At 40.3% G+C, this 17927-nt stretch overlaps 2 protein-coding genes across 10 annotated transcripts in view; both read left to right on the top strand.

Annotated features, from left to right (window-relative positions):
- LOC106092154 (uncharacterized) overlaps positions 1-17927 on the top strand; it is a 432693-nt gene that overhangs the window by 276953 nt on the left and 137813 nt on the right. The gene's annotated exons all lie outside the window — the stretch shown is intronic.
- Positions 1-17927, top strand: part of LOC106083818 (putative uncharacterized protein DDB_G0289263) — a 255441-nt gene that overhangs the window by 183982 nt on the left and 53532 nt on the right. For all 9 annotated transcript variants that reach the window (XM_059368263.1, XM_059368261.1, XM_059368262.1 and 6 more), the window contains 4 exons: positions 5713-5895; positions 6118-7347; positions 12295-12826; positions 12970-13263. In XM_059368263.1, the coding sequence (XP_059224246.1) occupies positions 5713-5895; positions 6118-7347; positions 12295-12826; positions 12970-13263 (2239 nt within the window). The remainder of the gene's footprint in view (positions 1-5712; positions 5896-6117; positions 7348-12294; positions 12827-12969; positions 13264-17927) is intronic.

The raw sequence follows: 17927 nt of genomic DNA, 5'->3' as shown, positions 1-17927 counted from the left end.
GTACAGAAGTCAATGTAACTTCTGTTACCAGGGATATCGTAGTTCCAATCGGTTCTATCAGGAATAGTGGTACAGAAATTTGTATCAAAAAGTGGCTCAGGTAGGGTGTAATCCACACTGCCTGGAACTTCAGATATTATAAGGATAACACAGTGTCTGAAGCCGCCACATGACCAATGAGAAAGCTCCCTTAACCTCACGGCAATGGTCGCTGCAATTTGGGTAGCCACAATGTCCAGAGGCATAAGATTAAATTCAGTGCATCAGATAGTGTCGTCTTCAGTGCGGCTGTGATCCACAAAGATCCGGTTAAGTATTGAGCAGTAGGTGGACTTTTGAACCGCCGTCTACCAGACCACAACACCATATAGCGTTACAGGTCTGACAACTGCAGTATATACCCAATGCATGACATGCGGCCTAAATCCCCAACTTATGCCATAGGGGAAGAATTGCCTTTCAAAACACCCAGGTTTTTTGTGCTTTCTGTAAATGGAACATTCTCTACTACCATAGAGACACTGTAGGCACTACTTCTGTCTTCCACGGATTTATACCTAGACCAACTTCGTTAGCCCACTTCGCTGTTGCACGTAGAGTTTCCTGAAATATATCGCTTAGATTGCTGGGAAACTTCCCCTAACCGCAATTGCCACGTCATCAGCATACCACTTTTACGCCTTTTTGTTAATGGCTTCATTCCAAAGTAGGTGAGACAATACACGGTGACACATCATCAGGGCCTGGCGACTTAAAGGAGTCGAAATTTCTTATCGCCCAAAAGATTTTCGGCTCAGACACATTTTCCCTAATAGCCTCCGACGAATGCATACCAGTGACAACCTCTTCTGGCGCCACGTTGTCCGTTAAAGAATTTCCCGGGAAATGTGTATCAATGTGTAGTTCTAGTGTCTCCTCACTAGATAGATTCTCTGACTTCTGGATATACCCCACCGTAATTGGTCTCGAGGACAGAATCTTCCTTAGCCTAGAGGCCACAGATGTATACTCCACAGAGCTGCAGAATTCTACCCAGGATTTGTTCTGAGCCTTTCTAAGCTCCCCTTATATTTTCTCAGCTCAGCCTTATAGATGTCCCAATCGTGTGGTGCTCTTGTGGTTTTTCCTCTGTTGAAGAGTTTTCTGCAGTCCTTCCTTAGGCCAACCAGCTCTGGGGTCCACCATAGCAGTCGCTATTTGCCTCTTGGCTTGGCACTAGGGCATGCTGACACAAGCGAGTCATTCAGGTCCTTCGTGATCCGCTTGACCACTATGTCTATATCCTCCGAAGTTGTCACTTCTTCTTCTGGTCTAGAAGGGATAGACGTGCAGAATTTGTGCCGAAATTTATCCCAAACCGCCTTTTTTCTGTTTAGCCGAGGGACCACTTCTTCAAAATTTTCTCCAAGACTGAAACTAATATAACAATGATCAGAAAAGCTGTGGTCATCCAACACTTTCCAGTCGCATATTCTTCCACTTCCGACACTAAGGTAATATCTAGTACCTCCAGCCTGTTCCTGGTAATAAAGGTCGGTTTATCCCCTTTATTACAAATCGCCAGATTGCAACTTATAATATATTCGATAAGCAGCTCACCCCTTTCGTTAACATCCGAACTTCCCCATATCTGGTGATGTGCATCACTTCCTACAATGAGGCTTCTCTTCCCTACAGAATCGGCTTAAACCAGCGTCTTAATGTTTGAAGGCGGCAACTCTAAATCGTGTGATATATATGGGGAAGCCATCCAGGAATGAGACTTATTTATTTCAAGGCTGGCTACTACTAAATCTCAGTACTTAGCGACGGAAGAAGAAAAACATTTAGACAACTCTTTGCAAGAATACAGGCTCCTTGTCTCCCATTCCCCGTACCCCTTGAGAAGTTAAAATCCCGGAATTCTTAGCCCACGAACCATTTCTCCACACACCCATGGTTCCAGGATAAGAACCACGTCAAATCCCCCTGCCATCAGGAGGACCTTTAGTGCCGTCGAAGCGGCCTTACAATGGTGGAGATTTATTTGTAGAAACCGAACCATAGTCAGGATTAAGAACTTTCACCACTGTTGTGTTAGCCTCATCTTCTGACTCTGGAGTTCACCCTTACAAGATTCGTTAGAACTTTTCATGATGAGCTTCCATAGGCATCTAGGTGAGAAAGCTGTGGAACCACTCTCCATCAGGACACTGGGCACTTGCAGTGTGGGCGATTTCTCCTGAGATACTTCACTAACTGCTGCAGTCGAAGTATTTTCTGAGTTCCGAGCTTCCCCGCTGGCACACACCTTGAGCCCAGTCCAACTTTGTAACCCACCCGCACAGGGCTCGTCGGGTCCCGTTTCGATGCCATCCCCTCATGTCTCAATTGTGGTGGAGGGATTTTCAGTCTTCTGCAATCCGCCAGACTTTAGCGATGTGGTCGATAGTTCTTCAGGCAAGTGTTCAGCAACAACTGCTGAGTCGTCTCCTGAGTTATTTTAGGCATGGAATGCCCTCCAGGTGACCGCAACCTTTTGGCTGACTGCGGATTTCGAATCTACGCGTATATTCTTTGGGTGCAGCGAATTCCCGCGCCCAATTTAGAGAGTATCTCTCCCTATTAGTGAGAGTCATAGAGTTATTCGTACCAAGCCTCTCAATAAACCTGAGAGCGATGCGTCTTGTTTTATTCCAACCTCTTAAAGAGCATGTTTGTTCGCCGGGAAGGCCGATGGCCTAGGCAAATTATAGGCATGCGAAGAAAGAATAGGTTCGGCCTTGTCCTTAAGAATCTAACCATGTGTCTTCGTCAAAAGCCACTGCTGACCAGTCGTCTGTCGGCTAGTGGAGCTTGGAGGAGCCACTCCACCAATCGAAGATTCAGTAGCAGAGCCCATTGGATCTTTGGAGCCCATTCTAAACCTACTCCCGGGCTCTAGATCTGCCGCTCCACTGGAAACAGACGCAGATCATCAACCGCCTAATGGATACCTCTATCGCAGCTATCCTTGAGCGACTTCAATATTTCTTCCAAAAATAATGACCCATTACGAGTTACAGGAAATTTTTGCGGAGTGAAATAACAATACGTCCGCTCCACTCAACGGTTCAAACATAGGAATTGGTTACTTAGATTTTCTTTTTCGAGGTAACTTTTTAGAATTTAGAGCGCACAACAAGCCGATTACTGGAAAAGTGGTGTATGTCAATTATGTCAAAAAAAAGTTTTTTTCTAAAAATTATTTCCTGTTGCACGGGTGAAGGATCTTTTGCGTGTTAATGACTAAAATGACGTTTTTTTTTTTCATTTAACTATTAAAAAAGATCAAAAGGTCATGCACAAGCATTGAAATTATATTTTTGGAAAAAAATTTAAATTCTTATTTTTAAAATCGTGCAAATCCAAAACAGATAATTATGTGAAGTCTTGTACAATAACTTTCGCGAAAAGCCACATAACCTATTAAAAAAAATTATATATTGGTCGCAAAAATTGCTTAATATGCTTAGTTTTTGTTAACAGTTAAGTGAAGGCACCTCATTTGGAATCATCTTTGGATAAACCATAGACGTTTTCATGATTCTCAGATTTTAAAACAAACAAAAAAATTAGTAAGGTTATGTCATTCATATGACTGTGGAAGGAAACTAATAAACTCTTATAAATTTATTCTGAATTGCCCTTTGGGGTTTTTATTAATGCCACTCCGTTTTCATTCAATTTAAAAAGGAAAAGGAAGTTAAGTTTTTATTGATGTGTGTTTTAACCGTTGGCGACCTATGGGGAATGGTTTTGTTACAGAAACCACATCATTAATTTGGAAGTTTTGAAAAATTTGCAACGTACACGTGCTAACTCAGATATATAGCCACCGTAAATAAAATTCGCCCATTCATAAGCACCTGTTAGTAAAATATTGAAAAATACGTAGTAAAATTAGGTGTTCATTGAAAGATTTGTGTCATTCGAAAAGCTCAGTCCAACCTAAATAACGGTAAGGCATTGCACATTCAAGTTATTGAATACAATACAACATGTCATTCAAGAAGAACTCTTTTAACACGGTGAAGAAAAAGGAAACCTGGACAAAGAACCTAGACCAGGAACCGAATTACCGCATACGTGAATGTGTCAAATTAAAGGAAGATTTTTGAATTAAGATCGCAATCGATTATAATTTGTAAAAAAAAATTTATTAAAATGTCTATAAAAGTGGTATAACGTCCATTAAATACTAGATGAGGTTTCATTCGATACGAATGCACATTTGATCACGTATGCGGTAATTCGGCCCCAGTTTCAAGCACCATCAACAAGATCCAACGTGGTAATTCTTAATGGAACGTCGCCTATTCCAGTGGAAAACCAGCTGGTGCCAATACCAAGCGAAAGAGTGCAATGGAAGCGACTGTTTCTGCCTAACTTGACTGTTTCTGCGATACTTGATTGTTCCGAAAGTAGCACAGACGTATCAAATGCGTCTGTGTACAGTACAGATAGTTCTTGGAAGGATTAAAATGCAACATCAACGAGAAAATGGAAGCGTAATCCAACAGGAATAGCAAAACGCCTTGTTACAAGCTCAAAACTGTAGTCCCATGGAGTAGCAACGGACTGCCACCAGCTTTTCGCTGAGGGCGTTGAAATCCCAACCCCATGATGAATTGAAAGCAGCCTTCAGAAATGGTTAAACTCAGATTAAGGAAACAGCCGGCTTGAGAGACGATATGAAATTTCTCTTTCACTTCACTCGCGTCTTCCGTCACTTGACTGAGAGAATTGAATTCCCTTTTGTGAAGTTTGTTTGAACTTTGCCAAACATCTGCAATACAAGCTGGAACTCTCGTGCCATTCTAGCTCTTCTTGCGTTTATTCTTATGCCTGAAACCCGGAATAGGTTGCCCAAAAGCTGTTCTTTCATTTCTTACTCATGGGCTGATCATTTATTCAGTAGTCAATTGTTTCACGATGAAAATGTTGAAGAACTATCTGAAGCTCTGAATGACTACCAAAAAGCTCTCAAATTCATGAAGACACACTATAAAACAGATGAATCTCCAATCAACATTGTCCGGAGCAGCCAGGGCTGCTAGCGTGCGATCAAAGTTATGCAAGACTTATATTACTTATGCCGAAACAAGGACAACCTCCCACTAAGAGTCATCCTCTCTAATTACAACGTGGAACTGCTTACAGTGACTTCAAAAAATTCCCCAAAATACCGAAATAAAAATTTAAAATCATATTGTGCTAGAAGTTTTTTTCATCCAATCACCTTAAATGTAAGATTTTATCCAATTTTTAACAAAAGTCATCACCCTAATGTCCATAGTGCCATGGGCGGATTAATATCCGCTCTCTCTTTTCAACATAACCTTAACTAACTGATTATTTAGAGGAAAACCGAGAGGTTAAACAACTATTTCGTGGGCTACCCTATATAAGAAGAATATGTTTGCATGACTTTCCTGTTTCAATTAAATCTAAAGATTTAAGAAGTCAACCAAGCGGGTGCCAGACTTTAACCGCCCTTTTCAGTATGTGGAATTTGAAATGCATCCCCTCTAAAAGAGAATTTCTTTATTGGTTATTATAGTCATATATGATTTATTTTTAAGCCTAATTGTCATAACATTTAGTACGAGTTGAGCACTGAAAAACATCATTTCTTAATTGTTGGCAAATTCCATTTACTTAAACTATTTCTCTCCCCTTATATCCTCAAAGGTACAAGACCAGGGAGTCGATCCCAACTTACGCGATGGCGATGGAGCAACACCATTACACTTTGCAGCCTCACGTGGTCATCTTTCAGTGGTACGATGGCTTCTTAGTCACGGTGCTAAATTATCACTGGACAAATATGGTAAATCACCCATAAATGATGCAGCAGAAAATCAACAAGTTGAGGTAGGTCATAACTAAAAAACAGCCAAAGCACTTGTTGCGCATGCGCACATTCATTTCAATTCAATACAAGCTCGAGCTCAAACCACATTCAAGTGAGAGCTGGTTACTTTCAAAACGCTATCAATAAACTAAAAACTTGTTCTATTTGATTTTCTTCGCACAATCCATCCAAACTGAACCATCATCATGGAAATGCTCAACATACAATTCGCTCACCTCAAGTGTCTGAACGTGCTGGTGCAACATGGAACATCAGTGGACTACAATGGACGAGAAAAGAATGCTGCAGCAAAACATGGCAAATCAACATCGTCGAGCCGTCATGCACAGCAGCAGCAGCAACATCATCATCAAAACGGTGGTAATGGCTCTGCAATGGGTCACAGTTCTCATGGCAGTTGCAACAATTCCATGAGCAGCAAGCAGACCAGTCGCAGCAACACCATCAAGTCGAAAACATCTTCGACCATGAGCTCTGACCAGGAGCCATTCTATCTGCATCCGCCATCAACGGTGGGCGCACGCAGCAAGGCAAGTGAATCCATTTACACTCCCCAATCCCAGCATTCACGCTCTTCCTCGGACAAGCTGTACAACGGGTCGTTGGTGCCCAACAATGATGGCCTCTATGTTAATCCCATGCGCATGAATGGCATCTATACGCCTCCCTCGCCCAACGGAAGTCTCTCTGGGGATTCATTTTTCCTGCATGACCCACAAGAGGTGATTTACAATCGGGTACGCGATCTATTCGATTCCGATTCAAGCAGTGTCAAACATTCAAATCCTCAAAGACAGCATCATCATCAAAAGCCCAAACAGAACTCGTCCAACAACTCGACGCCCAGTTCCAATGCACTAACCATACAGGCAGATGTGCATTCCAGTTCGAGTGGAGCGGGTAGTGGCTCCGATGAGTCCGTCTCAATACCCTCTAGCTTGAGTTCTCCCAAGATTCAGCCGCATCGTAATCACAGCTTCAATCGTCACAACAATCTACCACAGCAACACCCACAACAGCAGCAACAACATCATAATCAACAGCACAATAGCAGTGGTAGCAGCAACAACAACAATAATAACAATCACAAGAACTACAGCCAAACACAGGTGTTGAACAACAAGGCCAACAATAATACGAATAATGCAAATTCGAACAACAACAACAACACCAACTCCGGCGCCAATAACCTATTGACTCATCAAAACAATCACAAGAACAACAAACAAAATGACAACAATCCACAGAAGCAACCGCAGCAGCAACCACATACAAATTCCTCCCATGATCATGACTATGAGGACATCTATTTGGTGAGGGAGGATGCGCGCAAGAATCAGCACAAGTATATGATTGGACGCTCCCGCTCGAGGGACAGTGGCTCACATTCTCGTTCGGCATCCGCTTCATCGACACGCAGCACAGATGTTGTTTTGCAGTATAGCAATCATGTAAGTTTTACTCTTTTCCTTTTTATATCCACGTGAAAATTTTCAATTCATAAATATTGTGTAGATGCTTCTTGCTGCTGTGTCGGATAGTTAACATTCAAAGCAAACTTCAACACAAGCGTAGGCCTATAGTTCGAACCCATTTTTAGAATATTGTACGCGCAGCTGAGAATCCGGCAGTTTTAAGATAGCAGCCATATCTAATCGGTTAACTACGATGTTATGTGTAGTGAGAGTCAAAGGAGATTTTCGGTGCTAAATCGGGTATAGTTTCGAGAAGATTGATTGATAAATGCACTTCAGCTTCAGCTGTATAAGGGAACATCTGGTGATTCATATTCTCCCATATGGGAGGTATAACTAAATTTAATCCAATTTCTATTCAAATTATAAAAGAAAATTCTAACTGAAAATTGTGCAGCAAAAGAACAAATCTCGATGTGTAAATATTTTTTTTTTCCCATCACCGAAGGTCGGCGATATATTAATTTTGTCATTCCGTTTGTAACACATCGATATATCCATTTCCGATCCTATAAAGTATGTATAGATCGTAAAATTCTAAGATGACCTAGCTATGTCTGTATGTATGTCTGCTGTAAACATGCTACAATCTTTAAAAATGAAGACATTGAGCTGAAACTTTACACACATTCTTTTTATTGTCCATAGGCAGATTAAGCTTGAAGATGGGCTATATCGGACTACATCATGATATAGCTCTTATATAGACCGATCTCCAGATAAATTTTATTAGGCCCATAAAAGAGGCATTTATTGTCCGATTTTGTTGAAATTCGGCACTGGGGGTTTTGTAAGGTCCCTCAACATTCATGTCGAATATGGTACAGATCAGTCAATATATGGATATAGCTGCTATATATACCGATCTCCCGATTTAAGGGCTTGGGGCCATACAAGGCGCGTATATTATCCAATTTCTCTGCACAGGGGTTGCTCGGCACAGTGAGTCGTTTTAGTACCCTCAATATCTGTATCGAATATGGTTCTCTTCGGACAATATTTTGATATAGTCCCCATACAGATCAATATTCCGATTTAAGGTCTAAGACCCATAGAACCGTATTTATCATCCGATTCTGCTGAAATTTGACACAGCGAGTTATCTTAGGGCCCTCGACAAGCGTATGGAATATGGTCCAGATCAGAAAATATCTTGATACAGCCTCCATATAGACCGATCTCCCAATGTAAGGTCTAAGGCATTTAAAACCCGATTTAGCTGAAATCTGGCACCGAAAGCTGTGGTACGCCTTTCGTCGTCATTACAGAGCATGGTTCAGATCGGACGATATTTGGATATAGCTGTCATATAGGCCGATCTCCTAATTTATTGTCTTTCACCTATAAATGGCTTATTTATTACCAGATTTTGCTGCATTTTTGAACAAACAGTTGCCTAAGACCTTCGACGTTCGTACTGGGTTCGGCCTAGACCATAATTTGATGCAGCTGCTACGGGTTCCTAAATGGTTAATTGTCACCGGATTTTATCGAAATGTGTCTAAAATACATACCTGAGGTGGTGGGTATTCAAAGTTCGGCCTGGCCAAACTTAATGCCTTTTTAATTGTTTTTTAATTTTGCAGATAAGTGTCCTTAAAAAACAAAAAATATATTCTGACCTCATTTTTTCATTAAAATACCAAAAATATGCACTTCAGGCATCAAAGGAATGTAGAAGCCAAAAAATACGTAAAAAATTTCTGCCAATTCAACCAAAAATTTTAGTTTCTTGGGGCAATAGAAAACTAATCGGGAGATCGGTATATAAAGGAGCAACAACTGCGACTTCCGGGGGCTCAAGATCTCAAATCAGGAGGCTAGTTTATATCAGAGCTACTACTAAATTCTTCTCTCATATCAATTAGTGCAGTCCGATTTATGTTGAGCTTCATGATAAGGGGCCTCCTTTTCTATGCCGAGTCCGATCGGCGTGTCTCATATTGTCACCGCTTGGTAGAGAAGATTTAACATAGCAGGATACCTCACAAATGTAGCCAGCATTAGTAAGGGGATAACCACCGCTGAACATTTTTCTTATTATCATGCTAGAATTTGAACCCAGGCGTTCGGCTTCATATGCGGACATGCGCCACGGTGGTACCTGGCACAGATGTTGGAAGTCAAACAGAACACTAAGTTCAAAATCCCAGTCAATTCGGAAAACAATTGCGACTTCCAGGGGCTTAAAATGTCAAATCGGGAGATCGGTATATAAGGCCAAACACTGATTTAGGCCAATCTTGTCACTGATGTTCCAAGTCATAATAGAACATTACTTGCCAAATTGCAGCCAAATCGGATAGGTTAGTTTAAGTTGAAAAGAGGGTGGGGATATTAATCCCCCCATACCACTATGGACATACACTTTAGTCAGTATTCGATTTGTTATGCGTTCTAAATAATAAAGCAACCTCGAAAAAAGAAAATCTATGTTAGGATTTCCGTGCTACTTACAAAATCCTTAATTGCTTTTCATACCATGACCCTAAGTTGGTTCATGACTGGTATAGTGTCCCCACCTAAGTGCCGGTGTCTTTTAGCCGGGAAAATCGGGCAATGACATTAGACAAGCTTCAACGTCTCATCATCCTCCCCGCATGCCGTATACATGTTATCACTTGATGTACCATTTTTTCATAAGTGAGCTCGTAGTCCTATGTGTCCCGTTATGAAAACAAAAGCTATACTGACCTCCTTGATATACTGACCTCCTCTTCTATTCCATCCAGGTTTCCTATCGTCACCTCGATTACACCGCGATAGTATGAGCTGCTCCTATCCTCTATACATTTTCCCATCGCTTTAAGTCTCATAGCCGCAATGGCTACCTCACACTTAATCTGAATGTCAATGGGTAGGATATCTAGAATAGTGTCCAGAATCCTAGTGGGCCAAGACAACATGTTTTCTAAACCTGTTGTATTATCCTTGCCCATCGCAGTGCACCAAACTACTGAGTCGTATGTTAGTATTGGTCTAATCACGCTCCTGTAGAGCCAGTGGACTATCCTCGGATTCAAGCCCCATTTTGACGGGTTAAAATGCCTCCTAAGTCAGCATTTGTATAAGGTTTTTTATGGTGCCAGCCCATAGGTGGCGATAAAATGCCACTTTTTCTCTTATAATTATGTCATGGGACCCACAATATATTCACCTGCTCCTTAGCGTATGGTTCATCCACTCTCTAAGGACCAGGTCCAGCCGGTACTGCTCCAAGGATTAGATCAGTGTGTCGGTCCGCACGTTGCTGAAAACACTCTCTATGTCAATGCATACCGCCAATGTGTCATCAAAGGATTCTTCTGTTTTATGGACAACTTCGTGCAGGGCAGTCTTCACCGACCTTCCCTTGACATAGGCATGATGTTTTTATTTAAGCAGTTCGGTGGATGTCCTACTCTTTATCATCGTATCCACAATATGTTCCATGGTTTTGAGTAAAAAGGACTGAAAGCAAATAGGTCCGAACGCCTTTGGTGTCGCATAACTTGCCTTGCCGGGCTTGGGTATAAATAGCACCCTTGCCTCCTGCCAGGTTTTCGAATTATATGCAAGTTTTAGAGAAGTATATACAAGATCTAGACAAGCTATGAAAATAGTGGCCAATGGGACGCCAGATAGTCGACCTCCTTTCGTAGTAATGCCTGAAATATTCCATCAGGTCCGGGTGACTTAAGTGATTGGAAGCTCCTCGCGGCTTCCTTTACCATTGTGATAAGCCTTCGATCAACCTCATTATTCCAATATTCCGATGTGTCCAAGAGTCCCGCGTATCCTGTGGAAAATTTACTAACGTTTCAACTTGGACATGGGTTTTTGATTTTTGAGAAACTTGTTCATCTTAGCGGCTTCATTAACCGTACCAACCTGTTCGCTGAAAGTTTAATCGGATAACAATTGCAGCTTGCAGGGGCTGAAGATTTCAAATCGGAAGATCGACTTAAAAATTAGCTATATCAGGTTATAGACCGATTTGAACTACACTGTGGTAAGATGCTGGCCACAAGTCACAAAAATATATAACATGCAAAATTTTAGCCAAATCGGATAATAAGTGCCTCTAATAGGAGCCCATGTAGTCAAGTCGAATACCCATTTTTATCTGAGCTATATCCAAATCTAAACCAATATGACCCATTTGCAATCCCCAAGGATTTACATCAATAAGAAGTATCTATGCAAATGTATTCATTCGACTGCTATTGCGACCCGACAGACAGACGGACAGTCATGGCTAGATCGACTTGGTATGCCAAGACAATCAAGTATATATATATATACTTTATGGAATCGCAGATCAGTATTTCGAGGTGTTACAAACGGAAACCCCCATTCTAAAGGGGTGAGTTTAAAACTGGGTAAAAATTAAAATTTTTAGGACTTTAAGAAGTTAAATTTATGATCCGATTATACAGCGCGACATCTAATTAATGTTGAATCGAGGCTGTATTTTGTGTGACAGATATCTAAATTTGTTTGAACCCTATGGTGATTGTGACAGGCGGACATGTCGCGAGCAACTTCAAATTTCAAGGTAAACAAAATATCGCGGATCGATATTTCGGACCTTTACAAACGGAATGAATGAATAAGATTACCCTTTTTCCTATGATGTTGGGCATAAACGTGTTGCAACAATTTTTTGTCATTGTCATTCTGCTGTGCCCCATTTTGTAGATCCAATTTTTCGAAGAGGCCAATTTTTGATATCTGTGGATTTATAATTATACGGCCAACCGCAAAATTAGTTCCATATACATCAAGTGGCATAGAATATAAGAAAGTCCGCTCTGCTCGATTCCAATTTTTCTTAAATTTTCTACCATGTAATTCTCATAGACGCACATTTTATAGACCATTAAAAACGAATGCCAATGCACCATTTCTAACCTAATTTCTTTGTTTCTGCCCCTCTTCCAGAATCTCAATAACAAACGTGACAACAACAACATCTTAAATCGTAACAAATCCCAATCGATAATTGGCCTGCATGGCAAATATGATGGTTCGGTGCGTTCCAAAGACGGTTATGGCACTAAAAATGTCAATCTGAAGAATCAACTGAACAGTGGCATCAAGAGTGATACCTACGAAAGTGTATGTCCACCAGAGGATGTGGTCGAGCGCACAAAACAGACGAATAAGAATGCCGTAATACGAAATAATCTCGAGCACAACAACAAAGGAGGACACTATGGCAGTCATAGTAAGTTGGTAACAAACAATAGCCACACTACACACAACAGCAATAACAATCACAACAGTAGCAGCAATGGCAATATAAACAATAGCAGCAATCAGAATTTGTACAATAGCAACAACAGCATAAACAGCAACAATTCCAATAACAACGGCAACAGCAACAATATAAATAACATAAATGGCTCTAATCAAAATAATCGTCTGCTGAAACGAGTTTCTTCCGCACCGCCAGTCCAAAATACTGACATAGGTAAGTAGGTCACAACACAGTGGGGCTACTTTTGTATACTCCAACTGGACCATGTATTGCTAGCAAAACTAGAACAGCTCCTTTTAGTTGTACGCAATTCTATTGAATTTCCAATTAATCATTGAAATTTTCCTTATCGGCAGCAAATGGACCACCACCTCCACCTTTGCCACCACCATTGCGTGGTGCCGGACACTATGGCCAACATCAGCATCAACAGCAACAACAACCACAGCAGTTGTACAACAAAAGCAATATGACGTCCGAATATTCGAGCTCCTTGACTTCTTGTCATCGTGGGGGTTCAACATCCACTCTACATCTCGAGAATAGCGGCATTGATTCTGATTCCGGCTTGGAAGTTGTCGAAGAGCCCAGTTTAAGACCATCGGAATTGGTGCGTGGCAATCACAATCGTACCATGTCAACAATATCTGGTAAGTCGCATGTAACTTTTTCATTTCAAACTACAGAAGTAACTTTGATGTAAGAATTTAAATTTAAATAAAGCTAGGAACATTTTATTAACCTTCCAACATAGATTTATTGTGTGAGGTTGGGTGTTACCAACAAATTCATTAATCTAAAATAACCACACTGTTGTTGTTGTAGCCACATTTTCATGTGGAGGTGGCGATCCTCGTCAAGCTCCTGTAGGCGAGCAAGCTTTCGTTTCGGTCTAAAGGACCGATTGCCGCGTGCGGCCATTGGTTAACTCGCTTTGTCATATCAAGCATCATTGGCATTCAGTATTTGTGAAAGAGCCGGTGCCATCCGATCTCTCACTGAGACTCTACCCTAGATACCGCTGATTGTCCGCGACTGCTATTGCAGCTATTCCGTATGGAGCATTCCACCATCCACAATCTGTGGACGCCCCCGGTAGCTCGCAGCTAAGCTTCTCGTGATAGCAACGAACACCACACAAATTGGAGCTCAATGTTCCAGCCTGTGTGGTGCTTACAGCTATGCCTTACTGTATCACAGTAGTTTGCCCCTGCTCCTTAACGGAATGCTCATGGGAAAATTTGCATTTTCATCACAGTAGTGGTGAATAGTATAATTACGTTAAACGGACACAGGTCGAATTATAACAGGTAAAAAGGTGCTAAATTCGGCCGGGCCGATTCTTGAGAACCCACCACCATGTATCCTGGGCATAAATACTCTGCATACACAATTCATGTCAAATCAGCCAAAAACTGAAACTCCAAAATAGAAGACTAATCGGGAAGTCGGTTTATATGGGAGCTATATCAGGTTACAGACCGATTTGGACCATACTTGTCAGGGATGTTGGAAACACAGTCATAGAAAATAGTCTGCTGATAATAGCAAATACTGTCTGCTGACTGTAAGTGGTTAAAATATGTTGTTTGCCGAAAACATCTGCTGCTGAATTTATGATGGAGTTTTTAGGAAGAGAGTAAAATAAAATAAAATAATATAAATTAAAGTAGGTGAGTAAAATAATGTAAAAACCAAAAAACGAAAATTTGCCACTATAATATCGTTTGCAGTTGAGACAACAGATTTTGTTAGTATAATAACTTATCTCGTTGGGCAGACTAAGCATAACAAGCAAAAGTGCATTAACCCGTTAGTATGCCCAAGTGTCTTCGCATCCGTTCCTGGAAGCGACCATAATTTTCCAGTTTTGTTCATCCACTTTATAGTTACAGAAGGATTTTGAGGATTTTTTCAATTTTGGAGCACGGTTTGTATGAAAGCTATATCTAATTATGGACCAACTTGAACTTTAGCACGGAGATAAAAGTAGAACTTACTGTTCAAAATTTTAACACAAACGGATTAGAATTGCGCCCTCTATGTACTTAGAAAGACAATCGGGATGTTGGAGTTGTTCTGAGAAGCTTTATATTTCAGCCAAATCGGGTAAAAATGTAACCCTGTGCAAAAGGAGCAAAATAGCAAAAGTACAATCGAGAGATCGATTTATATGAGAGCTATATCTAAAATTGGACGGATTTGGCCCAAATAATAATCCCCAATGACCTGCATCGATAGGAGGTATCTATGCAAAATTAAAGCGAGTTTATTTGTTAGTCTAAACGCTATGCTTATTTTCACAGGCGGACGGACATGGCAAAGTCGACTTAAATTGTCATGACGATTCAGAATATATACTTATATTCAAGCTCATAAAAGGCCATCTTGTTTTCACGATAGCGGTCGAACGCAATAAGATATCCTTTGAAATTTTGCATTTTGATACTACGTATTAATGTAAGTCATTGGGGATTGTAATCTCTCAATATGACTTCTTGAGCTTTTGAGTTTTACACACTCCTAGAGGATGCAATTTTTCGTGGTCTTCCACATGCCACACACGCTCTATCAACGCACATAGTCTCCATAAATGCACCCTATGTGTACCGTATGATCTCCTTCTCACTACACCTCAGTATTAGACTACACAGAGCTATATTAGCGATCGTGACTCCTTAACCCTGAAAGGCTTTGCATTCACTAAGTTTAATGACGGCCGTCATCTGGTCTTGTAGCCAATTCGTCTGTCCTGTAAGGCTGGGAAAATATTGATTGCACTATTGATACTATCGATATTTAACTTTTTGACTGGATATCGATTGATATTTCTCCAATGGATACTATCGGAAAAGTGCAATTTTTTGCAAAATTTAACAAAAATAAGCGATGCGAACAAAAATAAGGTGCATTGCGCCTATAGATGGCGCAATTTTCTTCCGATTAGGTAAACATTTTGTGCAATGATTTTTTGATCTTAGTTTTATTTGGTCTGTGCATTGATATTGTTTCTATAGAAATCGCTACCCTGATTTTTAGTTCTCATTTGAAATATAAGAGATAACATAATAACAATAGTATCCATATTAATTATTAAAACTATCGAAAATATCGAATGTTGCGATTATCGATAGTTTGCCAGCTCTACTGTCTTGTCATTCCCCCTTACTCTGATATGATCCAGCACCCAATGATGCGGATTGAGTCATCCTCAAAAAATACGTTAATTATTTTCGGGCAGGCTTGTCTGAATTCGGTCTTCGGATCCTAAATCTCACCTCCTACTGTGATCCATCCATGAACTGCCAAATAGCGTGGCCAAACTCCGTTTTACACACTGGGCCAATATTTGACAGAAAGTGTAAAATTTTCTCTGCCGTAATCTGACTGCAAAATATTCAAGGGCAAATAACACATCAGCTGATATCAGGCAAATACAATTATTTGCCGACAAACAAAAATTTGACCAATGTGCCCCAAATGTAATCACTGATGAGCAAATATTTTCCTCTTTTTTAGGAAAACATTTATTTGATCTTAAAAAAACCGTTCGCCACAAAACGAATTAAGTGCTGAAAAATGCGCATTTATGACGCGATTTCGCTGATTTCAACAGTCAATTGTATTAAACCCCTTGACCTCCGAGTCAAACATAAAAGGTATTTTTTTTTTTTTATCAAATTTCAACAAAATTTGTGAGTCGAATTTAAACCCCTCGACATCAATACGATTTTTACATTATTGCGCCATCTACAATAATGTACTCAAACGGATATGAATGCCAGCCAGAAGGGTCTTTGGCAAAAGACTACGTATTTGCTTTAAATATTAGGGGTCATGTGCGCCATATACATATATCCGTTAAGGGGTTTTGGCAGCCCCAGATACTTGCAAAGATATTTCAACTTTATTACCAGCTGATATATACCTTGGGGTCAAAATTTTAATTTTTAAAAACGCCATTTTCAAACGTAATGGAGTAAAAACTTTATGTTGATAATACACACATACTGCTTTATATATGGATGTACTAGCTGAACCGCAACCAATCCGTTATGCATTATTTTTATAATATACGGAAAACCCTGTTCTACGAATGTTTGAATTTACCTCTTTAAAAGATTTCCATATTGCATATTATTGGTTCCTCATATTTATTTGTGGTCAAAGTTTTTACTGCTGCATATGAATGTCATGAAGGAGTATATTAAGGAATCCCTTTCCTTAATGGAAGCATATTATTGGCAGTGGAATGCTGAAGGAGAAGGATACCACACAACGTACCCACTGTCAAACCCATGACCTTATCTTTCTCTTCTTCGCATGATTTTCTTCCTGCTTTTCTTCCTGCTGCACAGCATACCACAAACAATACTTCTCCCCTCTCCATAGCTTTCCTCAATATTTCCGAATAAATAAACTTGTGTTCCCAAGTTTTCTGTTTGCTTGTTTCGTCCTTGGTTAGGGGACTTATTCAACCACATTAGGTGTAGAGGCTTTAAGGGTCATTCATTGGTAAGTCCTACTTATATCGAATATACCGCGAAAACGGGTTTACGGTGTTAATACGACACCAACCACCTTTTTCAGTAGCTGTTCTTTTCCACAGCATGTGTTTTTATTTGTTGTGATGGGCTTATTTTCCACACGCCGCCATTGCTTCCATGCCATACACATGTTACCTGTACATCTTTTGGAAGTTGTACTGATGGCCTCGACCGCTAGTCAACGGCAACGGATCTCGCTGTTGCTCCAGGCTCGAATGCCAATGGGGCTTTGTCGTATTATTCTCTGTTTTTTTTTTGTCTGTAAGAGCGACGATCATTCATTTCTTAATTCTTCGATTATTATGCAATCCACTATAGGATAGGGGTATACAAATTTCGTCATTCAGTTTGTCATACATTGAAATATGGATCTAAAACCCAATTAAATAAATATATTCTACATCGTCTTGACATTCCGAATCCATTTAGGTATGTACGTCCGTCTCTCGAAAGAAGGATTAAAGCGAGGCGCGAAAAATTTCTATAAGCGAGGTCGGTTGAGATTTTAAATTGGCTATATAGGTCCTTGTTTGATATAGCTGCCATATAAACCGATCTTAAATCTTGGATCTTGAACCACTGAAATTTTGCATGAGGGGTTTTGCTATGACTTCCAACAACTATGACAAGAATGGTCTAAATCGGTTCATATTCTGATAAAGATGATAAAAAAAAATGGCTGACAATTTGTACAACTATTTTTTCTGTGACTTTAAACTTACGTGCTAAATATGGTCTATTATAGCTCCAATATAAACCGATCTACC

This window comes from Stomoxys calcitrans, chromosome 4, assembly GCF_963082655.1.
Source record: "Stomoxys calcitrans chromosome 4, idStoCalc2.1, whole genome shotgun sequence".
Taxonomy (NCBI): Eukaryota; Metazoa; Arthropoda; class Insecta; order Diptera; family Muscidae; genus Stomoxys; species Stomoxys calcitrans.
This window is presented reverse-complemented; position numbering and strand designations above follow the sequence as displayed.